Genomic DNA, 26,050 nt, shown 5'->3' on the forward strand with positions numbered 1-26,050 from the left:
CCTTGCAAAGTGAGCGCATGAGTCTGAATAAACTTGGAATAACACCTAAGTTCTTTCTCTCATTGTGATTTACTAAGCAAGACTAACCTTTCCTTATAATTTGAGCTCGACTTATAGAACATCTCGCGCTATAAGAAACTTGGGCCGAATTATATCCTATCAAAGAAAGACTTTAGCTCTGCTTATGGGACAATTCGCACCATAAGAAACTAGGGCATTGTCTGACTTTCCTCGATATTTTGCAATTACTTATGTATATTTGATTTACTTATTTGTTATATTTGTATTATTTATCTATTTTCTTGACAATTAGAGTAAAATCATCGGAAACAAATTCTTACTCATTAGCTAGATTACGAGAGTTCGAATTATTTTTATTTATAAGTGATACGAATATCACAGACGAGGGTGTATTATAAGGCCTAAATGTTAGCCAAAGATCAGTCGACCTCGAACTACCACACCCATCATACGTCAAAACATTCAGTACCTAAAAAATCTAAAAGTAAGAGACAAGCCACATCCCGGTGGAAAATATCCTGCATGTTAGTGTGTTGCTTACAACAAAATGGACGAAATATTAAATATTCATTTAGGTGTCGCTTTCAGTGAGTCTGTTGCTCATTATGAAATCCATTCGCATCAGTCTTATTCATTAAAATATTTCAATAACAGCGATGAAATTCGTATTGCAATTCAACATCTAGATGTATGTCTATTACTATCACACAGTATGAATCATATTTTAGTTGATTGACAAAATCAAATGATACTAATCTAGTAGAAAATACTGTGTTGGTCCACAATGCCCTCTGTTATTTGTTTGAAGAAATACATCACGAAATAAATACTATCGAAATTGATAAAGTAAAAAATGTTGGCTTAACGAGTATCATTAAAAATTGGATTTCGCTTAATCCAAGTCAAATCTCTATCGCTGAAAATGCCGGTTGGCTTGATAATATTAATAATAGAAAATTGTTAAATAATAATGCAGGTTATTTTAACATAACTATCTCTCTTAGTATACTATTAGGATTTGCTGAAGATTATCGAAAAATTGTAGTTAATGTTAAGCATTCACTTATTTTTACAAGATCAAGAGATGAATGTTGTCTTAAGTATGTCTGTAGGAAATTCTCCTGCTACTGAAAAAGCAAAAATTACTTTGCTTGTATGCTCATATGTATTGCTCATATGTAGTGTTTGTAGATAGAGAAAAAGTCAAACTACTTAATCAGATTCGACGTGGTCGTGCAATCACTATGAGTTATCGTATTTGGGAAATGTACGAGTATCCGAAATTGCTTGTATATTTTAAAAACTAATAAAGATATCGAAGTCGGATTTTTTTGAAAATACTTATAATACCTTAAAATTTCGAAATAATTACGACAATAAACAATAAAAATTTTGTTTCGAAAGTTATTAACTTTTTGTTTAAACAATTGCTAATATCTCAAAAAGTATTTTTTTTTTTGAAAAATCCTTGTTCCTGAGGATTTTTGCTATCGAAATCAATCATAAAATTCAAGGGCCAGGCATATCGGAAGGTGTAGCCCTAATTAGAAGAACACGCCTCAGCGTAAGACTACGAAGACGTCCCGCTGCCGTTACGACGTATACCGAGGCATCTTCTTGTGATTAAGGCTACGCTTTCCGGTATGTCGGGCCCTTGAATTTTATGATTATTTTCGATAGCAAAAATCCCTAGAAACACGCAGGAGCAAGAATTTTTCTTAAAAAAATATACTTTTTGAGATATTAGCAATTGTTTAAACAAAAAGTTAATAACTTTCGAAAAAAATTTTTTATTGTTTATTATTGTAATTATTTCGAAAGTTCAAGGTATTATAAGTATTTTGGAAAAAATCCGACTTCGGTATCTTTATTAGGTTTTCAGAATAAAGCTAAAGTACCTTCAGCCACTTCTTTAATAGTGATTCGACGATTTTTTAACACCATTTGTTTCACTTCTTCAACACCTTCATCAGTTATTGAAAAGCTGAGGCGTTCAGAGCGAGGTTCGTCGTCGGTGTCTTCTCGGCCATCTTGAAAGAGCTTTTACCACTTGTAAACATTTTTCTGACCTAAAGTAGACTCACCGTATGCCACTGTTAACATTTCAAGTGTTTTGTAGCACTAAATTCCATTTATTACACAAAATATTATGCAAACTCTTTGATCCATTGTTTTTGACAGCAGAAATTCGCCGAGCATAAAAACAAAAGTTGTTCACTGTGATCGAAGATAAAAACGGAACTACTCGATGGATCTGGCTGAAACTTCAGCAGCACTCTATCTAATAGTGACGCTTACTGGTGCAATATAAGTTGGGATGCTATAAGCGCCATCTCTTGGATTTTTTAAGGACTTATTGACCTACCCTCGTACTATGAATAGCAAGATAGTTTGGAATCAGAGTCTTTAAAATATTACATGCTGCCTCTAAACGAGTGTTTATATATATATATATAAAAACCTTTGATATATACCTCCATTTTATATACTTATTGAATTTATATATTGAATATATATATATATATATATAAACCTTTGATATATACCTCCATTTTATATACTTATTGAATTTGACTTCTTAAGTATCGAAATGCAAAGCGCAAGTTTGACAACTTTGATAAACTGCTCTAGATAAATGAAATACACTAGCGGCAAAAGTTGAAGGATCAAAAAAAAATTTTTTGACGCTTTTTAACTGGCTGTATTTCCCTTGAAAATGGCCGTACTGGAATTAAAAAAAAAAGCATTTTTAAGTTTGAAGTTTCTAGTTTTGAGATCTCGTAATCAAAAAAATTTTCAACCAACATGTTCTGCTCAATTCTCATGAATACCAAAAAAAATTTTTTTATGAAATATTTCAGTTTTTTTTTTAGTCTACGAACTTGGAAAAAATGTTTCTAACTCAGCCATTATATGGATCGGATAACTTGTTTATTCAGCTTTAATTTGCATTTTTGAAAAGTTCAATACCACCACCTCTTGCTGAGATATCGAACTTTGAATGGAAAAGGATCTTTTTGTCTTTAACCATCAATATCTCAGCAACCGCTGATTGCATAAAAAAATGAAGGTAGGTTTTGAAATCTTGAATAAATTTCCCAAAAAACTATACTACTGTTTTCAAAAAAAAAATTTTTTTTTATTCTTTACATTAATTTGAAAAATCAAGATAAAAAGGGCATTTGGTGGCTTTTGGGATCATCAAGCGCTAAGTTGGAACTATCGAAAAAACCAGAAATGTTAAGCGTGTCTTTTACAGTTCAATAATATGTCCACAAAAATCTCACAAAGTTTCAATTCAATCCATCAAGCCGTTGTTTTGTTTTATTCAATCGAATTTTTGAAAAAAATTAAAGGATCACAATTTTGACTTTAAATGATCATAATCTTGAAAAAAAGGCAAAAAAAAATTTTTTTTTTATTTTTGAAACATTTTTTTTAATAACTCAAAAAAAATTTTGAACAAAACCTACCGCCGGTATCAGCATTACCCGAAGCGTATCACATGGAGGTTGCCCGGTCGGATTTACGATCATAAATGATCATAATCTTTGCCCTTTTTAACGCGATTCTGTTATTGCATTACATGATTTTCCTGATTTGTAAACTTCAACTGAATTAAAATTTTAATGAAATTTTAAATAAAGTTGATATACCCAATCGAATTTCGAACTCGATCTACACGCTTTTCAGAAATTGTTTATCATTAATTTTCGTTAACTCTTACAACGCTAAAAAAACAGTTTTTTTTTTCAAAACCACTCCTTTTGCATTACAAAATAAAAAATTCATAAATTTGCAAAAATCAAAAATTTATTTTGATTTTCGATCATGGTTAGACGGTATTTATCAGAACCGGAGGTTTCTCGTTTGATCACCCTGCTTGAAGAAGGTTACAGTCAATGTGATGTTGCTATCCAGATGAATGTTAGTCAATCCGTCGTATCTCGAACGTATGCGCGATACTGGGAGACGAACCAATACAATCGTCGCCTTGGACAAGGTCGCCATTGTCACGACTATCGCCACTGTCACGACTGTTCGCGATGATCGGGCGATTGTCCGACAAGTTCGACGTGAACCTTTCATCAATGCGAATATCGTGGCAAGAAATTTCCCAAATCGGGTACAACAGCGACAAAGACATCGACAGTGGCATCAAGTGCGAAACATTTCTTCCCGAACAGTAATCAACCGTCTTTGCGAAATTGGGTTAAATGCCCGACATCCTAATCGCTACCCTTTTTGACAGCGAGACATCGTCGAGTACGCTTAACATATGCTAATGCACATCGGGCTTGGACATTAAGACAATGGGGAAATGTTTTATTCACTGACGAATCCCGGTTCGTCCTTCATGGGAACGACCGACGTTTTTAGCAAAAAAAGCAATTCAGGAAAAATAAAAAATAAAAATAAGTAAAATTAGGAATCAAAATTCTTCTATTAAGTTTCTCGGTCAGAGCCACCATTCTCGAGTAAAAAATTATTAAAATACCGGAAATCGAAAATTCGCCTCCAAACTTTGTAACCATGCATTCTTGATCGGAGTTTTCCAGTTCTCACTGCAAGGAGATAAATGCTCTTGAAGATCATAGTTTTCATATAAATTTTCTTTCAAATTTACGTACATCTTGCATTTGTGATAGTCGAACTTCGAAGAATATCTGGTCACGAAATTATATCAGTAGCTATAATGACAATTCTATTTTCATGAGTTTATTCCTAAAGAAACTGTATTCAAGTTTGTATTTATCGTATAATCCCTGAAAGGTGATCTTATCCTAGAGTGGAGAATAAAAGTTCGACAAACCCAGAAAGCATGGTTGCAATTCAATTTTTTTCCGATTCCGAATCTTTTCCACGTTTGTGATGGTCGATCCCAGGAAAATAATTGCTCATAAAATCATTCGGATAACTTTTCATTACAACTTTTGATAACTTTGCATTGAATTAGATAACTGCTTAGATTCGCATAACTTGATTCCCTACAAATATTGTATCTGCATTCGTATACAAGGCACAATGTCTAAAAGGAAATCTAATTATAGATGAGAAAATTCAGAAAGACCCATTCGATGGAACTTAGTTGCACAAAGGTCTATTGAGTATGACGAACGTCGAGAGTTTATCAATGTCGAGAAAGTGAATAGAAGAATTTTGATTCCAAATTTCAGGTAGAATACGATTGTATTTTTTATCTTTCCTGAATTGCTATTTTTGAGTTTACAGTCCGCCATCTTGGATCCGCCATTTTCAATTTTGATAAGATAATAATGAGTTTGGATCTAATGGTCCTGAGAGTTTATAAAACTATTGAATAAAGAGGATTGAAAACTATACAGTATCTATAAAACTATATAAGTACGTTATTTTAGCTGACTCATTTCGGCCACCATCTTGAAAATCAATTTTCTGAGCTAATTTTGCTAATATGCATCCAATTTATTGTCACAAGACTCAGAAAAGTCATTTTTCTCACTAAAACTTTGATTATACTTCAAAAGTGGCTATTACTGTGATTTTGCAATAATTTCAGGCATTCGGGCGCCATTTTGAATTGGTTAGCAATAAATATCAAAGTTTATCAAAGTATATTTTTGAAGTACAACTTTCGGGTCCCGTATCGTAATGGGTTATAATGTTCTTGAGTGCCGAGAACATAGTTGAAAAAATTCATTAAAAAAAAAATCATAAATCTCCATTTTTTTTGTTTATTGTTAAAAATAAACAATTTGTATTCATTTATTGATAAATCTGACAATGTTATTCGAAAGATGAGACTTTTATACACAAGAATATGTATTCCAATAATTTTTCCCCACGGGTGATAATTGAAAGGCACAAGCTTGAAGTTGACGTTAAAATTTTGGCCATTTGCACGTTAAAGGGTTAAATTAATATCGGAATATAAGAACCTTTGCTCGCATGTGAAAAAGAATACGGTTGAAAGTCATACCTAAAATTTTCTTCGATAAAAAATTCATCTGGACTATATCAGAAAAAAAGAAAAAACAAAAGACTAAGCCTACGCCTTGAGACTGCTCTCCGATCCTAGGACTTGCAGTCCTCAAGCACGTTTTCTAGTGCGTCAACATACCGATAAGAGAAGATGATCATAAAACTACAATCTGTTTCCTGTTTTTCGTTTTTCCACTAAATTCTTCTTTTTTAAGATAACTTAAAAATTATCATTAGAACAGAATAAATAAAAAATATCCAAATTACAGAATTTCATTTACCATGTAAGATTATAAATAATTTTTTTTTCTGATTCTCTTATCAAATGTCCATATTAAAGCTTAGAAGAGCCAGATAATTGTGAAAACAACAAAAAGATATTTAAAGTTATAATAGATTTCATAGAGGTTTTTTTAGATTATTGTAGGAAATTAGTTAATAGTCGTTTTAGCAATTACTATATTTAATACGGAAAACTTGGTTGTTATCACCTCGTGGGCCTAAAGAAAGAAATTTTTATCTAATCGTCCCCTGGTTATGAAAAGCTCTGTGCAAGCTGATGAGAGCAGTACTATTATAAGAACGAGAACGAGAAGAACAAGAACAAAAACGAGAAGAACCAGAACAAAAAAAGGTCTTAAAGTAGTGTAGAAGAGAAGTCTAGAGAACAAGAAAATCCAAGAGCAGTTCAGAAGAAAAATTAAGGAAGTAAAAGAAGAAGAAAAGTACAAGAAGTTTAAAGCGAAAGAGAGAGAGAGAGAGAGAGAGAGAGAGACAGAGAGACAGAGAGATAGAAAGAAAAAGTGACACTAAGTCATCTTAAAAATCTTTCAATAAAAAAGTAAGTAAATTTGGATTTTTTTTACTTAGCTATTTTTTCTTTTTTCCCTTTAGCTTTTATTTTTTTGTATCAATCAATTAAACAAGAATCCGGTGAACTTCCATTCAAGCTTCCTTCAAAAACATATTAATAAAGAGGCTGGTGTGTTCATAATAACGTTTAATTATTATTCACCCCAGCATAGAAGTTTTCTTAAGCAACGATATTGTTCATCCTGGCTTATGCATTACACGCTAGCCAAAAAAGAGCAACCCTGAGTCTATTCTTACTACAAGCGTACCTGAGAGTGACCCGATGTCGCAATAACGTTCATAAGCAACCTCGAAAGCATTTGTCAAAACTACACTCAGCTGAATAAATAGAGTCACGTTTATTTATAGAAATTTCTTTATGTATTAAGTTCTAGACAATATATAGAGTATCCTACATAATTAGATTCTGCTATTTTACTGCCATCTGCGTATAGTCCTAGTACATTTCTTTCTTTTATTAGATTATTTAGTATTATGTTTGAGTTACTTATTTTTTTAAATTGTTGTCCAAATTATGCATCACAAAGTACGAGGGGAGGTCAATAAGTCTTTACAAAATCCAAGAGATGGCGCTCGTCACACTTAAATTATGATGTTTTTGGCAAGCAATACTACTAACTAGATATCGTACAAAGTTTCAGCTCGATTCATTAAGTTGTTTTTTTGTGAGCGTTGGTTGAACAAAAAGTTATTGGTTTATTTGAAAAATGGAAAAAACAGAGTTTCGAGCGGTGATAAAACATTTTCATTTGAAAGGCCTTACACCAAAAAAAATCACAGTTGAGTTGAACGCCGTTCATGGCAAGTCTGCTCCTGTGTTTAAGATTGTTTATAACTGGGTAAATGAATTTAAACGCGGCCGTACAACAACAAAAGAAGAACCTTGTTCAAGACGCCCCGTAGAAGTGAGTACGCCCGAAATGGTCAACAAAATCCACGATATGGTGTTGAGTGATGGAAGATTAAAATTGCGAGAAATAGTTCAGGCCACAGGGGTATCAAAGGATACAATCATTTCAATTTTGCATGAAAAATTGGGGATAAAAAAAATATTAGCAAGATGGGTGCCGCGTTTGCTGTTGAAAACAAACGAACCCGCGTGGTCACCTCTGAGGATTTTTTCACACGCATACGTCGTAATCCGGAAGACTTTTGACTCGACTCGTAACTGACGACGAAACATGGGTACATGACTACACTCCTGAAACCAAAGAACAGTCCAAAAAATGGATTACCGCAGGAGAACCAGTCCCAAAGAAGGCATAGACAGTAAAGTCAGCTGGCAAGATTATGGCAACGGTTTTCTGGGATGCGTGTGGAATCATCTACATCGACTACTTGGAAAAGGGCCAGACGATCACTGGACAATATTATGCGTCATTATTAGGTTAACTGAAAGAAAAAATCAGAGAAAAACGTCCTCACTTGAATAAAAAAAAATGCCTCTTTCTTCAAGACAATGCTCGAGTTCACACGTATGCAGCTTCAATGACAAAAATTAACGATTTAAAGTTTGAATTAATTGACCATCTACTATATTCAACTAATTTAGCTCCCAGTGATTTTTTCTTATTGCCTAACCTCAAAAAATGGCTTGCCGGACAACGATTCACGTCGAATGAACAAGTCATCGCCGAAACAAATGCCTATTTTGAGGGTTTTCAGAAATCATATTTTTCTGATGGCTTAAAAAATCTGGAAGGCCGTTTAATAAAATGTATCGACCTTCAAGGAGATTATGTTGAAAAATAAAAAAAAATTACATACGCAAACTTTTTTTTCCTTCTTTATGTAAAGACTTATTTACCTCCCCTCGTATAGTATGACATCATATTTGTTATAGTATATATTATACTTTTCTCATAATTCTATAAAAGATGAGATTTTTAATATACGAGTATTTACAATATTTTTTAAAAAAAGATTTTTTTTACGTTATTCTTTTCTTTTTATTATATTGTTAAATCTGGAGATTGTTTGTATAGCTTTTTACTTTGTGTTAGGGAGTATTTTGAATAAAAATAAAAACATAAAATCTCTGCTCGGTCTTTTATAGTTGTTAATTTCAATTCTGTAATCAATATATTTATTGGAGTGCTAATGTATAATTAGAAATGTATATCTGAGTATTGAATTTGGTACAGTTTTTCTTTGAAATCTTTGTGATTTGGAAAATAAATAAAAAGCCTAAAATGTACAATAGATCTGATAAGACATTTATATAGTTCTGAGGCGGCTTCGCCCAGCCTTCAGTAGCAAGCATCAGGCGGTGCTATTTCTTAGCCAACTGCGAGCCGAACACGAAAGCAGACGCTGGTCCCTCACAGCGACTACGTGTGATCGCTGAACACACTCTCACTCTGACACCAGAAGCATAACAAGAAGTATCTCTCTTGTCTGCTCCTTGTAGCGTCAGTCTAACTCAGTCAATAGTTAGATTGTCCAACCACGTGCACAATAATTGCTCATTTCATGCTCGCGTCCCCATAGCTCTGAGAGATCATGCATATCTGCAAATACTGTGAATATCATTTTTTACTTCGATTAATAAATTACTACATACATTCAACTTCCTGTTTGCTTCCTTATATCGACTGTTACGATGTAGCCGCGAGTACGGACCTGGAGAACATAGCACTTCATGCCCAGCAGGCCAAACACGCTGAGGTATGACGTTGATCATATCCCAACTTGTGACTCTCTACAGTACAACTAAAGTTTCTAGGAAAAAGTCTTGTCACATTACAAACAAAAATTTGATTATATTCATTGCTGTATTATGTTTGATTCCTATAATATTAATCTGTTTAAGGGATGATAAATTATAATCAAGATGAAAACTTAACACTGTTGCTGGATTTCATTATTAGGTCATTTTTTTAAATTTCTATACAGCCTGATCGAATGTTTCTATTAACAAAATATATTAATATTATTTGAACATCACTGAGTTGAAGACCAAGATATATTAAATTATTTAATTTTGAGTATAGCTTTGTGTCTCCACACAAAATGTCAATATTTTTTTAATAGGAATAAAGTTTAATTTATTAATCATTATTAATTCAATATCAAAGTATTATTCCTATAGCTTTTACTACGATTTTTTTACAATGTTTACACACTTGAAATGTGCGGCTAAATAATAAACTGGCAAGGGGAAATCTCATTAGTTAAGGTGCGCCACAGCTATGCCCCGCGATTTTCGGTCCTACTTCGGTGAAGGAAGCCGGCACTAACTTCCACAAACACAAATTTACCGCGAATGGCTGAAAAATTGAAGCCAGGCAATTAAGACGCATCATGCATTAATTTCATATATATATATATATGTATAAACGGCGATCCCTTTATTAAGCCCAACAAAATCGATTACAAACTAAATAAATAAGTATAGGGTGAATAAGCGGACTCGCTCACACACCAACACGCGATTAACAACTGAACAAAATCGGAATTAAAATTAGAAGTACAAAGAGTGAGCGTATTCCCTCACTTGTGAAAACGTGATAATCGAGTGCAAATTCTGCGAAGAGAACACGAGCGAAATTGCACAGTGTCTTCGACGTAAAAGCATATAATTACGTCCGTGAAGTCCCGAGCGAGAGCTGGTGCAGAGAGAGAAAGAAAATTGGATGATCTAGAGAGCGATCCACTAGGTTCCGTCGTACTCCGCTCGCAGGTGACAATCCGGAGGCGACGAAAACGCAGCCCAACTAGCAAAGGCGCTCGAGAGATAAGGACGCCTGCACCGCTGTCCAGCTTCGACGATGGTAAAGAGGGGTACTTTGTTAGGACTTCCTGGCAGTTTTTGCCTCAGCAGTGATAGCCGTGTGCCGAACTCATGGCATGGTACTTCAGGGCACAACCCCTCCAAAGGGTATCCTCGACGGCTCAAATACCCAAGAACTCCTCGGTCTCTCTCTCTACCTCCTGTCGAACTCTCTTGCTGGGTTTAGCTGTATTTTCCTGTGGCTTTCTCTCGGCTTTCTCTCTAACTTTCTCTCTCGATTCCCGTGAATTCTGTCGCTTAAGAATCAGCCGATTTACCCCCCCTCTCCGCTAATTAGCTGCTCTCCTTCTCTCTCTTCGCTTTTCTCGCTCTCGCCCTCATTTCGAGCCCCCTTCCTCCAGTCGCGCTCACATCTTCCAAGCCCTGCAATAAATCAAGCGTGAATACCATGTTACCACAGCCACGCTTGGTTGCTGCGTCCATACGAGGAGAGTATCGCACACAGGGCCAGCGATTATCGCTGTTCACCCTGTCACAAACTAATTGTGAAATTGTCATAGTTTTTCGTAGATAATTTGTTATTTCCGAACAATAAATTATATAGAAAAGCGGGTAAGATCCTCCTTGAGGAATGCCTTCGTAAGCATTTCTATAACTATCTTGTAAATATTCAGTGTAGATTTTTTTATTTTATGTTATAAAGCTTAAAAATTTAATTAAAGATAGTGAGTAGCCAATAGAGATAAGATTTTGCAATAGTGTGTCATTAATGATATGATCACAAGCACCTTGAATGTTTAGGTTTAAAGCGGCTAATACGTTTATTTTTTCAGACAATGGTTTATATTTAATATGAAGCATCTGTAAAATATCAGAATCTCATCTATCTATTCTAGAGCTAGATTCAGGGTTTTTGGAATCTAATACAAGAGTAAATTCAGCAATACTAAATAGTACATCAAAAAAAGAATTACTTATTAGAAAGAAATTGTTTTGAATGATTTTATATCTATGGAGAACAGACTTTGTTTAGGGCATTTTCTACATTTCGTGATTGCGAATTCCATTAATATTTGCAGATGTGGTTTTGATCCATCTATTTTTAAAAACTTTTCATTTATTCTATACATATGTGATATTTAAACGGCATCTTAAAATAACGAGAAACTTGTGAAAATACTCTTTTTTTTCTTTGTTTTTAAGGTTTTTTGAATAAAAGCTACGATATTTTGTATTCAGAAAATATTTTACTATGAGAATTATAACGAGTTTGACATCAACTCGTTATGTCTCTCTCTCTCTATATGACCATAATGTTAAGAATATCATATACGAGGTGTGATCAAAAAGTAAGGTGAATTTTTATTTTTCTCAAAAAATATTTATTTATTCATCAATTTTTATTTTATCTCCTTCAAAGTAATCCCCCTCGGATATAATGCACTTGTGCCAACGCTTTTTCCAATCCTCAAAGCATTTCAAAAAATCATTTTTTGTGATCTTGTTTAGTTCATCCTTCGATGCCGTCTTTATCTCCTCAATCGTGGCAAAACGCCGTCCTTTCATGGGCCTCTTCAGTTTTGGGAACAAGAAGAAGTCACAGGGGGCCAGATCTGGGGAATACGGTGCCTGTGGCATCGTTACTGTGTTGGTTTTAGCCAAAAATTCGCGCACAAGCAACGATTGAGTCTTAGTCTCGACGTCATAACCGTATACCCATGTTTCGTCACCTGTTATAACCCTGTTGAGTAAATCTGGATCATCGTTGACGTCATTCAGTAGCTCTTGGGCGATGCTCATGCGACGTTTCTTTTGGTCGAAATTGAGCAATTTCGGAACAAACTTCGCTGACACACGTCTCATGTCTAAAACACTCGTCAAAATTGATTGGCACGAACCAAATGAGATGCTAATATCATCAGCAATTTCTCTAATGGTAATTCGACGATTTCCCAACACTATTTTCTTCACTTCTTCAACATTCTCATCAGTTGTTGATGTGCTGGGGCGTCCATAACGAGGTTCGTCGTCGGTGTCTTCTCGGCCTTCTTGGAAGAGTTTATACCACTTGTAAACATTTTTTTGGCTTAAAGTAGACTCACCGTATGCCACTTTCAGCATTTCACGTGTTTTGGAACATTTGATTCCATTTTTCACACAAAATTTAATGAAAACTCTTTGATCCATGTTTTTAGACAGCAGCAAATCGTGGAGCACGCAAAACACTTCTAACCTTGATGCCTCTCACAAACAAACCAAACATACTACAAAGCTGAAATTTGGAACGTATGTTCTAGACGAGTGTACCGACATAACCAAATAAAAAAGTCGAAGATCGAACGGACGTAGCCCGCTAAATTTCAAAATTCACCTTACTTTTTGATCACACCTCGTATATAGGTTATATTATTTGAACTATATTTCTCCTTAGCAGCAGCAGACGGCGACTGCGGAGAAGGTAAGAGAGAGCGTCGGCAGAGAGAGACCACGTGCGCGTGTAGGCTAGCGACTTGTATGACGAACCGCACGCCGCACGCCGCGTGACGAAGGGCCGGCAATTAGCCGATAGCTCGCGAGCCGTGCAGAGGCATTCATTCGTGCGTGCGTTTATATTAGATTTCCTTTGAGAATCGCCTCGTGGCAACAGAGAGATTTTCGACTGTGATAAGTGCAACTGTGCATACAATACCTCTCCTTCTTTGCGACAAGCGACAGCGCAGTTAGGCGGATTTTGTGATCGTACCGAATCGTAATTGAGGGCCTTCGATTAATGTAAGTACCGACCGTTCCTTAGATCTCTCTCTTGCTTTGCCTATCTCACCGCTCTCTCTGAACCGCCCTGTACACTGACTCATACATAAACTTTATATATTCGTATACTATTAAAACTGCATGGCTTTTCTTTCGTACTACCTTTCCTTCTCATCGCTTCCCTCAACTTTCCTGATTTAAGCTGCGTGAACCACGACGCTCTCCGCGGGCCAGTTGGCGATCTGACCTACCGGGTAATTAATATATTGTAGCCGTCTAAATCCCCGTTACAGAATATATATATCCATTTTTTATAATAAGCACATCTAACTCGTATATGTTTTGGACATTCAAAATCCTACTGTGGTACTGGATTACTTTTTTTGAATATTTTTTATTTGTATTGTATTTTGGTGTGCTAAATTTAATTACATCAGTGACCGTGTTAATAAAAATAACATACATTTCACTGGGCAACTTTTCATGAAAATTAAAATATAAAATATTATTATACTCTTCTTCTAACAAGTTATTACTTTTTTCGAATCAGTGTTAACAGATTTTGTTTTAAAAGTTTTACCGAAAAATATTTTGATAGGGAGAAAGGGATCGCCTAAAATAATCTATTTTTCCACGGCAATAAGGAAAAATAAATAATTTCATTCGAAAGTTGAAACATAGACCTCAGTAGATAGTGTGAATGAGATCTAACTTGTTTTTGTTTACTGATACCTACAAAATTTATAAAGAATCGATGAATTTTTATATATCGACTGCGTTTGTTAAAAATGCAAGAGAAAAATTAATTATATAATCAACTAAATAAATATAACTTTGTTTAAAAATATCATTTACTTCTTTTAGCATAGAAGACTAAGTTATAGTCGTCATACAGTTGATGATCGTGACTTAAATACGCAGATAAATTATAAAATGCATATGAATATACGACGAATGATGGGAGAGCATAGACATAGATCAAGGCGCAGTAAAAAAATTAACAAGGTAGTTTTATTTATTTATTTAGTTAAATAAATGTAATATATATTAATTACATAATAATAATAAATATATACATTACACAAAAATATAATTCAGCATAGGAAATAATTTCTTGATTGCTGATCTGGTAAGTAACTTGATAATAAAGAAAACTATAATTAAGAATAATGTTATTATATTTGACAGAACAAATGTTCTGCTATTCTTGAACTTGAATTATATTAAAATTTATCATACACATAAATTATTGTACATGGTAATATGGCGTGAAATAGCGCGTATCAAGTCGGACACTATGATACTGTGCACAATAATTTTTGTACATAATAAAACCATGTTCACGTTATATCGAAGTGTAATCATCGTGAAAATTACTAAAATCAGTCACGCCTGTCTCTTTTTTATGTTCAACGTAAACGCGCTTTACTGCGGAAGTGAGACTAAGCAACAGCAGATTAATTACATTAAGGAACGACTACAAATATAACGATTCACATTTTTCATGAAAATGTAAAGTATATAGTAGGTTTTTTATACTCATTATAGGAAAAATTCATAGACATAGAATATTAATTAGAAATAATTATTAACATCTTTTGATATGTAAATTAATAAAATATAATCATGGTGCATAATCTATGCTTGAACTAATAGCTCTGAGAACATTTTTTTCAAGATACAATAATAGTATCATTTAAAATTTTTTAATGATAGCATAAAAGTTTCTTTGATATATTTAAATCTAAATTCTCGTTCACTATGAAGACTGTCTGATATAACTTTGTTATCATCAGATTTAGTCTTGATGAAAATAAAAGAAAAACAGATCTTGAATGGTTGAGTTAAGAAGACTTTAACTTAAAAATAGGATTGAGAATACTGCCACTAATCATTTTGTTATTTCACTGAAAATTACTCTGGAAAGACCACTGGAAAATCCTCTGGACAGGTCACTGGAAAATGTCTCTGAAAACTATTTCAGTTTAGTAGCAGGCACTGGTAGTTGAAGGTGAACCTCTATCCTTAATAGAAGGCTAGAACTCTTCAGAAAAATCTGAAGCTAGTTGAACCACTCGAATTAATGGTCTGAATGATACGATGAACTGATCTTTATACTTTTGCTCAGAGCGCTCGGAGCTCTCTATCCCACCATGTCTCATTTTGGGAGAAAGGACAAGATGGTGCATAAGGAGTCGCCCTCTGGTAAGTTCTGAGATCAATTCTGAGTGAATTTGTGACGTCAAAAAAGATTTGATTCCAATTGCTACTTGTAATCCAAAATATAAATCAAGTATCGTCAACAATCGTGTTGTGAGTTAACAAAAATCAAGACTTGATCTGTCGCTGTTGTATACAGGCGAGATAGAAGACGAGGTCAAACATTTAATTTTAATATTTGTAAAACCATGACGTCACAACTCTTTTCCATGCATTTATCGATTTGAGCGAAAAAGAAGCCAGCCACACAAAAAAAACGATGACGAGAGGAAAATTAGAATATACAGGACGAGGCCTAAACAATTTTATTTTTAATCTTCAGAAGAAATTTCAGAGCAAGTTACCAAAATTGGTAATAATATAGCTCTATTTTTAAGTAATTATTTTGAAATCTGGAATATAAAAGAAATAATAATATAAAAGAAATAATAACTTTCGGTGACCAATTTTAACCGTATTTTAATAACATAAAATTGTTGGTACGTTGTAATTTTAAAAATACATCGTCATTTAGTTTAAGCCCGTCAACTTCCGACGTAATGCTGACTGCTTGAACTGTATATATATATGGTGTGTAACGATGCATCATCATAGGAAAAATCTTGCGCAAAAATTTGTGAAACCGAGTAGCGACCATGTTGTGACGTTATCGACGTCGAACGTAAGCAAGAGAGCACGGCGAGTAAGCTGGTGCATAGGCGCGAGTGAGACGACCGAGTATAGAGGCATGAGTAGGCGAGCGGGTAATCAGAGATAGTGTGCGTGTGAATAAGACAACTGATGAAGGGGAGAGATAGAGAGAATACCGATAGACTAGTAGGAGCGATCGGTAGGACTAATGACCTTGAACGCAATATAGACGAATGATAGGCAACTCCAAGTAGACTGACTGACTGAGATAAATATCCATGATCAAAAAGAAGTTTATTTAATATGTGTTCAATTATCCTTTTCGAGCAATTTAATGTTATGGAAAGATAAGTTACAATCTTTGTATTTACAAAAATAAAATCTCTCCTCTACGTTACTGCGATATCTTGTTATATGCTGCAATATGGTTCAATAATCAAAAATTGTTATTAAGTCAAAAAAAATTTTGATCAATAAAAAAGCGAAATCAATTCATACATAACATAGAAATTAAAATTGAAAAAATCCCATGTCTCATTTGGTTTTGATTACGAATGCTTATTTTTTAAGTATTATCAAATTTCATACGTATCTTATTTGTTAATATGCCAAGCTCAAATACTTATTACATTCGTATTAACATTTCCTTTAACTTCGGTTCCTCAATTAATTGATACCACGATGACCGTTGACCGTTAACAGTTGAAATAAGGATTGATTGAAGTCCACGACGTCTGATTCAAAATAACTCTTTTACACGGTGAGTCATGGCAAATAAACATAAATTCGAATTTTCAAATTTAAATTCTAATTCTACATGAACATGTAATGTCTTAACGGCTATCATAGGTATCGTTATTTCTAACAATAATCATGTTCATTTGATATTTTTCAGTGCATTATCACAATTACATTATTTGTGCGGAATTTACATTTAAGAGTCAATGTTATTTTACTCGATGACGTCAAATTTATATTGATTATCAACGTAAATTTCTGGTATAATTTGATATAGCTAGCGTAATTTTCAGACCTTCTTTTTACTATGTATAATAGATACTCGTACCTCATGTCATGTATGAAAATTGCACCTCGTTAGTTTTTTGCTTAACGATTCGGATAGATACATAAGAAATTCTCGATGCGTAACAGTTTTTCTTAAATATGTTCTACCGATAATATGTATACACATACATAATATGTATTGTGAATAGAAACAATACAGTTTGATAAATTAACTTGAATTCACAATAAATAATTCTGTATGGTACTTTACTATATCCAATTCTCTTACTAAAGCATAAAATCGAGATTAGATGGTAAAATAATATAAAATAGTACTTATTCTAGAGTAATTCCAATAAATACAATAATTTAATCTCTTTTTTGTTTGGTGTACATCGTTAAAGTGAACGATATTCATTTTATCCGGATTATATTGTAGATCAATGAAATATTTACAATAATTATTTGTCGCAATGACAAAAATCTCTGTCAAGCTTTTATTTCGTTTTCATCAAATTTTCTTTGCGTTGCTTTTCTTCAAAATATTACATTATTATATCGCTCAATCTTTTCATGTCCTAATTTATGTATCAAAATGTTGTGAACGTTATAAAGGTACATGTTGTTCGCAGTATATCAGCAATATTTATTTCAGGACAGACTTGTCCCTAGGATTTTAGGGACCCTAAGAAGTAGGGCCCTCTACTTAATCATATATGTATGTTTCAAGACAGATTTATCCCTATGAACTAGAAACCCTAGTGCTCTTGTTCTGGTAGTTTTTGATCAATAGAATTAATTTATAAATAGATTGATTTCATTTTAATTATTATGTTAATTGCTCAATGAAATAATGAATATAGAAAGAACGCTTTATCACGTGTTTTACTGAGCTACAATTTTTTTCCATTTCAAAAAAATGAACTGACACGTCGGGGAATCGAACCAGCGTTCTTAGGGTCCACAAGCCAGTGTTCGACCATTGGAGCCACTACGACGTGTACATTGTATAGTTCTCAGTATGTATACTAGCGACATATTCGGCATAGAGCCCATGCGCGTGGGGGTGGTGGGGTGCGCGCGCTCTCTATAGTTATAGCTCCGGGTGGCATAGAAGCGTGTGGAGGTGGGGAGCGCATACTCTCTCTCGTTCTGATCAGCGTGGCTTAGTGGCACGCACTTGTGAGAAGCGCGTGTTTTCTGTATTTCGCTCTCTCTCATTCTCTATATGTACAAACTTGAAAGTTTTGTATCTCGGTCGGAAATCATCGTATCACAAAAATCCGCAGAGCATTTTAAAGGTAATTGCAAAAGCTTCCATTTAAGACGTGCAGAGACTTAAAAATGAAAATATGTGTTTTTTACAGTAAAAAAACTGATAAAAAAAATTTCAATTTTTTTAACCTCGACTTAAATCAATGCCAATTTAGAACCAGGCGGTGGAGGGCAAATTGACCGGAAGGGTTGGGAGGGTAATATCTTTCCCTTTAAAATTAGCCCCCGCGGGGTTCTATCCGATGTTTTTTAACCGAGTTACGTCGTTGTTTGTAAAAAAATAAACTTTTTTTTCAATCCTCAATTACATCGACTTGCGTATGTTTTGGAAAAAAATGCCAAGGAGAAAAAAGTTTCATTTTGTGCCCAAGAATACGAAAATAAAGTCAGAATAAAGAAATAGAGAAAAAATTTTTTTTCTGTTTTTTAGCGCATTAAAAAAATAAAGGAATTTAATTTTTTTTTACGCTTAGTTTTAGTTTTTTTGTGATTTACAACGTCCCTAGACATTTTAAAACGAAGTGTAAAAAAAAAGTTAAATTCCTTTATTTTTTTAATGCGCTAAAAAACCGAAAAAAATTTTTTTCTCTATTTCTTTATTTTGACTTTATTTTCGTATTCTTGGGCACAAAATAAAACTTTTTTCTCCTTGGCATTTTTTTCCAAAACGTACGCAAGTCGAAGTAATTGAGGATTGAAAAAAAAGGTTATTTTTTTACAAAAAACATCGGATAGAACCCCGCGGGGGATAATTTTAAAGGGAAAGACATTACCCTCCGAACCCCTCGAGTCGATTTGCCCTCCACCGCCTGGTTCTAAATTGGCATTGATTTAAGTCGAGGTTAAAAAAATTGAAATTTTTTTTATCAGTTTTTTTACTGTTAAAAACACATATTTTCATTTTTAAGTCTCTGCACGTCTTAAATGGAAGCTTTTGCAATTACCTTTAAAATGCTCTGCGGATTTTTGTGATACGATGATTTCCGACCGAGATACAAAACTTTCAAGTTTGCCTAATTTTGAGGTAAGCATGGCAAAAGTGATTGACGGGCAGTGTATATACATTATGTTATTTCAACTTTTGTTACTTTTGCTTTACATTTCCTACTTCACTATTTGTGTCTCGTGTCCAGTTTGTGTAGTTGCTAATGTATGTGTTTTGTGTGTGTATGTGCGTGTGTGTGCGTGTTTTATGTATATGTGTGCGTATGTAGGTATATCTGCAAATCTTGTATCTCTGTCTTCTGTGCCTGTTTGTCCAGCCTTTCTTCTCATTTTTCAGTTGCTTAATCTTCTCTTCCTCTCTCTCTTTCACTTCAAGATCTGCCTTTTGCTGTTTCTCTCTTTCTTGCTTATTTTCTTTTAGACTTCTTCCTTTGTTACTTTCTTTTGCCTTGTCACCTTTGCCTGTCTTTTGCTTTTGCTCTCTTTCTTGCTAATCATCTCACCTGTCTTTATCCTTATTAGGGCTTTGACACCTTTTTCTCATTTCCTATTACTCTCTCTGCCTTTCATTTCTTCAGCCTCACTTATTTTCTTTAGTGTCTTATAATTTTGTCTTCTTGTTTTCCTTTTTCTTTCTCTTCTTCGTTTCTTCTTCTTTTCTATTTTTACTCCATCATCCAATACCTGCTTCCTCTCGCTTGTGTAGTTGCTAGTACGTGTGTTTTGTGTGTGTGTGCATATGTATGTTTGCGTGTGTGCGTGTTTTGTGTGTATGTGTGCGTAGGTAGATGTGTGTGCGTGTTTTGTGTGTATGTGTGCGTATGTAGATGTGTTTGCGAAACTTGTGGCTCTGTCTTCTGTTCCCGTCTGTTCTTAAGGTCTTGAAATTTCGTCTTCTTGTTTTTCTTTTTCTTTCTCCTCTTCGTTTTTTCTTCTTTTCCATTTTAGCTCCATCATCACCCCCTTTACCCTAGCCTGCAAAGTGTAATGGACAGTGAAAAAAAAAATACCATTCGAAACATCTCTAATTGAACCCTCCAAAAATGCTCAATATTTTAATTGAACCCCTTCAGTTGTCCCAAAAAAAATTAAAAACTATGATGATTTTTTCGTTTTTTGCAACTGTGATATCTTTAGTAATACTTAATATTTTTGCAAAAGAAACAAGGCAAAAAATTGAACCTTTGCTCGTTTTAATTGCACCCCTCTCACTTTTTCAAAATTATTAATATATATGTCAAAAACAACAATCTAACTTTATTGAATGTTCTTTCCAAATAACCCAATAACCCAATAATCTATTTGAAAAGAACATACAATAAAGTTAGATTGTTGTTTTTGACATATATATTAATAATTTTGAAAAAGTGAGAGGGGTGCAATTAAAACGAGCAAAGGTTCAATTTTTTGCCTTGTTTCTTTTACAAAAATATTAAATATTACTAAAGATATCGCAGTTACAAAAAACGAAAAAATTATCATAGTTTTTAATTTTTTTTGGGACAACTGAAGGGATTCAATTAAAATAATGAGCTTTTTTGGAGGGTTCAATTAGAGATGTTTCGAATGGTATTTTTATTTTTACTGTCAATTACACTTTGCAGGCTAGGGTAAGGGAGGTTCCATCATCTTTTCTTTGCTTCCTATTAAAATTTTTTCCTATTCTTCCACTTTCCTTTTTCGTTTCTTCACATTTCTCTACTATGTGCTTCCAATTTTCTTCCTCTTTCATACACATTCTGCATCTTTTATTTTCTTCTTTTTTCCCATACCTGCTTCCTCTATTTTCATTCCCTAACCTAAACCTTTCCCTTATTTGTAGGCCTTTTATTCTTCCCTCTCCTTGAATTTCCTTTAATCTGTACTTTTTCATTTCTTCTTTCAGTTCTTTCCACTCATTTATGTATCTTGACTTTTCTAGCTTTTCTTCTAGTTCTTTTTCTTCTTTTTTCTTTAGCTCTTCTCTTATTTCTTCCTAAAACTCTTCTCCCATTTTGTCTCCCTCCTTCCTCTCTCTATATATTTTACTTTTTTCTAGCCTTTCCTCTCTCTCCTTCTTCTTACCCTTTTTATCTTTTTCATTTCTTTCCCGTTTCTTTAGTTCTCTCCATGCTTCTTTTTTTATTGAGACATCTTTTTCTTCTCTTATTTTGTTTTCATAGCTCTTTCTCATGCTGATTCTTTCATTTCTTGTCTTCTTGTTTTCCATCGTATTAAGTAACTTGGCGTGTTTCTATCTAATCCCAATATCCAGTTATGTATTTTAGTTGTAATCTCTCTATTTCCTCATATCTTTTCCATCACCAGATTTCTGCTCTATACATAATCACGCTTTTCACCAGTGCGTCGAATAGGTTCATCCTTAGCTCCTAATTTTCTCTAAATAGCTTTTCTCCTAGCCTCCATAGTCTTCCGAGTCCCATATTTATTTTCCCTTCTACCTTCTTTATCTGCTTTTTATTTCCGTTATTTTTGCTTATCATATATCCCAAGTAATTGTACTCTTTAACCATCTCTATGTTCTCACCTTCCCATTCGAATTCTTCTTCCTTTCCCCTTCCTCCTCCTCTCTAGCATTTCATCATCTTTGATTTTCCTACATTTAGCTCTAATCCTCTTTCTTCCAGGTATCTATTTAATTTTTTCAGCATCGCTGTCATTCCACTTTCACGATTTGCCATCATCACTATATCATCTGCATATCCTGATGTCCATATTTTCTTCCTTCCTATCACTACCCCTCTTTCTTGTACCTGTTTGATCTTGTCTTCCAGATCGTCGAAGGCAAGATTAAATAGCGTAGTGCTCAGAGGGCACCCTTGCCTTGCGCCTTTGTAAGTCTCAAACTCCCCAATTATTTCTCCCCTAACTTTTACCCTACTCCCTATTTTCTTATATATTTCTTCTATTCTTTTCCTGATTTTCCCATTTATCCCTTTCTCTTTCATTGTTTCCCATATTTTCTTCCTCTATATCTTGTCAAAAGCGGCCTTCATGTCGGCAAAGACTACAAACAGTTTTCCTCCTTTTTCCCTTATTTCCTTCCCTATTATTATTTTTGATATATATATATATATATATATAGACTGCTCTTATTGTTCCCGTTTTCTTCCTGAATCTCATCTGCGTATCGCCTAGCGTCTCTTTTGCTTCTAGTTCTCATTCCAGCTTTTTCCTCAGTATTTCCGCGTATATTTTATATCCCGTGTCCATCAGCGTTATTCCTCTATAATTTTCTACTTCTTCTTTCCTATCTTTCTTATGTATAGGTACTATTATTCCCTTCCTCCATTCTTCCGGATATCCTTCTCTGTTCCATATTCCATTTAAGCGTTTTGTCATATCTTTTAACAAGCCTTCTGTGCCTTCCATCCACGATTCATTTGCTATACCATCTTCTCCTGTCGCCTTTTTCTTTTTCATTCTTCTTATTATCTCTTCTATTTCTTTTATTTTGATTTCTTCACCTTCCTCTCCTTCACTGTCTTCGGTTTCTTCCCTTTTGCTTTCTTCCTTTTCTTTCTCTCCCAGTTGTGCCTAGAAGTGATTTAACCATAATTCTTTTCTTATATTTCTATTTAATCCAATTCTATTCTTCCAATTGCAATTCACTTTATCCCAGAATTTTCTTCTCGTCTTATCTTTTCTTATTTCTTTTGCACTCTTTTCCCCTCATCTTCTTTTGCTTTTCTTATTTCCTCTCTTTATTCTTTCTTTGCTTCTAACTATTTGCCTCTGTCTCCTTCGCCTTTTCTTACCTTATTTAACTCTGCCACTACCCTATCCCTTTTTTCCTTACATTCTTTTCTCCACCAGCTTTTTTCTAATCTTTTTTTTTTCCCTTATCTTCTTTTTTACGACTGCGTTCCTCACTCTATTTTTTATTTCTTTCCATTTTTCTGCTCCCTCTATTGCGTCTATCCATCTTTGATACCTTCTTCGCTCCAGTCGTTTATCATTCATTCTTCCTCTCCTTTTCTTTTTTCTGCTATTTTGTCTCACAATTCCACTTCTTCTGGTAAGTGCTCCGACTTTACCCTCTCTTTTATTTAAACCCTTTTTATTGCCTCAACAGCCTCCTCGTTACCTACTACATAAAATATCGTTGACATTCCTCTCACTCCTATATTTCTCCCTCTTCATCTCCTTCTTTTCTCCCATTCGTTATCACTAAACCCATTTCTACTAGCCATTTTATCATTTCTTCTACCTCTGCGTTTAACACTTTATCCTTGGCTTTTATTTCTTCTAGGTTTTCTGCTGTCTACCATTCTCTCCCTTCATTTCTTATTCCTGCGTTGAAGTTTCCTCCAATAATTATTGTTTTTCCTCTTTTCTCCTCTATCTCTTCGCTTAGGTATTCATAGTTTTCCTTTTTCTCATGTTGCATATACACCGTTGCTATCACGTATTTCCTCCCTCCGATCTTTATTTCTCCTAATATTACCTCACTTGTCCTTTCTTTCTTCCATTCAACCTTACTCATCCATTTTCTCTCTCTTACTGCCATTATTCCACCCCATATTTCTCTCCCCCCATCTTCCTTCCCTTCTTGAGTCTCTCCACTCTATGTTGTACCCTTTCAGTCCTCTGTCTCTCACTTTTTTCCCATCTTAACTCACCCTCTAAGTCTGTCACTATTATATTGTTTATCCTACTTTCTCTATCCATTTTTTCTCTCATATACTCTATTTCTTCCTTATTGCCTACTTCTGTTCCTCTTTGGTTCTAGTTTCCTCCTTTTATACTTTCTTTTAGTTTCACGCACTCTTCTTCCAACTAGTTCATCCTCTCTCCCCATTTTTCCTGCAGTTTTTTTTCTCTAAGTTCTTCTTTTTCCCTTTCTTCTTTCATCTCTTTTTTCATTTCTTCTCTCTCTCTCTTATTCTATCCTAACTTTTCCTATTTCCTTCTCCCATCTTTCTTCTCTTCGTTTCTCTTCTGCCCCATTCTTTCCATTTTTTCCATTATTTCTTTAAACATTTCTGTCCATTCTTTCCTTTCTTCCTCCCATGCCTCTCTTAAATCCCTTATATATGCCCGTATCTTTTCCATAATATATTCTGCACCACTACTTTTTCCCAATTCTCATATCATGTTGTCCAATCCCTCCCCTCCCCCTCCTCTTCGATCTCGCTCCCCTCACTTTCACTCTTGCATCTTTTTGCCTCTCTCATTTCTCCTCTAATATTCTCCCTCAGCCCCTCTCCGTTCTCTCTCCCCCTCACCACCTTGACTCTTTTCTTCCTTTCTACCTCTGGGACTTTCTTATCCACCATTTCACCTTTATCTCTTAATTTTTCTGTTGTCACAAATCTTTCCATGGCTATCCCGTACGCCTTAATTCGTTTCTCTAATTCTGCGCGAGATCCCACTTTCATTCCCAGTCTTACCTTTTCTGTCTCTGCCTTTACTTCTTACCACCCCTCTTCTCTACTTACCTTTCCCGCTTCCTAATTTTCTTTCATAGCCTCAACTTTCCATTTTTTCTTTGTTCTTTTCTTTCTGCTTTTTCCTGCTTTTCTCCAGGCCTCTCTCTCTCTACTTCACTTCTCTTCCTCCTCCACGCTCTTTTCACCTCTATTTCTCTCCTCAAATACTTTTCCTCTTAAACTTTCTCACCAAAACTCGCACTCACAGTCAAGACACGTTTACTCTCTTCCACAAGTCGAAACCCACTCCTCGATAAATATACGAGGTATGTTCAAAAAATACCCGGAATTTTTAAATTTCGCGGGTCTGGAGAGTCTGATTGTCAAAATTTTTTTTTATTGTGTTGGTATACATGCCCCTGAAGTATGAGAAAAGTTTCAGCTATATTCACTGTTTACTTTGTCTGCGGTAGTCGCTAAGGTTTGATGTGTTTTTATGAGCTCGGCGATTTTCGTTTTTTAAAAGAAATGGATCAAAGAATTTGTATTAAATTTTGCGTAAAAAATGAAATAAAGTGTAACAAAGTGTGTGAAATGTTACAAAAAGCCTATGGTGAGTCTGCTATGAAAAAAACAAGTGTTTACGAGTGGTATAAGCGTTTCCAAGATGGCCGTAAAGACTTTGAAGATGACGAACGCTCCGGTCGACCCAGCACGTCAACAATCGATGAAAATGTGAAAAAAGTGGAAAAAATGGTTTTGAATGATCGCTGAATCACAATTAGAGAAGTTGCTGATGAAGTTGGTATATCAATTGGCTCATGTCATAACATTTTTTCAAATGTTTTGGGCATGAAACGGGTGGCAGCAAAATTCATTCCAAAACTGCTGAACTTTAACCAAAAAAACAATCGCATGAACATCGCTCAGGAGCTGTTAAACTACGTCAACGACGATCCAAGTTTGCTTGAAAGGGTCATAACTGGTGATGAAACATGGGTGTACGGTTATGATGTCGAAACCAAAGCACAATCGTCCACCTGGAAGCATTCAACGTCACCAAGAGCGAAAAAAGCACGTCAAGTTCGATCAAATGTGAAGGTTTTGCTTACAGTTTTCTTTGACTGCAGGGCCGTGGTGCATCATGAGTTCTTATCACAAGGTCGTACGGTTAATAAGGAGTATTACCTTGAAGTTATGCGACGTTTGCGTGAAGCAATCCGAAAAAACGCTCCGATTTATGGAAAAACAATGCATGGCTTTT

The 26,050-nt window shown here is 34.6% G+C and overlaps 1 protein-coding gene across 5 annotated transcripts in view; it reads left to right on the forward strand.

The window, feature by feature from the left end:
* Nucleotides 1–26,050, forward strand: part of LOC131663385 (probable Na(+)/H(+) antiporter nhx-9) — a 1,718,187-nt gene that overhangs the window by 1,293,914 nt on the left and 398,223 nt on the right. For all 5 annotated transcript variants that reach the window (XR_009301845.1, XR_009301846.1, XR_009301847.1 and 2 more), the window contains one exon: nucleotides 14,204–14,344. Coding sequence is in view for 2 of the 5 variants with exons in the window: in XM_058933773.1 (XP_058789756.1) it covers nucleotides 14,204–14,344 (141 nt within the window). In the remaining 3 variants the exon portion in view is untranslated. The remainder of the gene's footprint in view (nucleotides 1–14,203; nucleotides 14,345–26,050) is intronic.

The sequence above is a fragment of the Phymastichus coffea genome, unplaced genomic scaffold, assembly GCF_024137745.1.
Source record: "Phymastichus coffea isolate CEN01 unplaced genomic scaffold, Cenicafe_Pcof_1.1 PCOF00034, whole genome shotgun sequence".
Lineage (NCBI taxonomy): Eukaryota > Metazoa > Arthropoda > Insecta > Hymenoptera > Eulophidae > Phymastichus > Phymastichus coffea.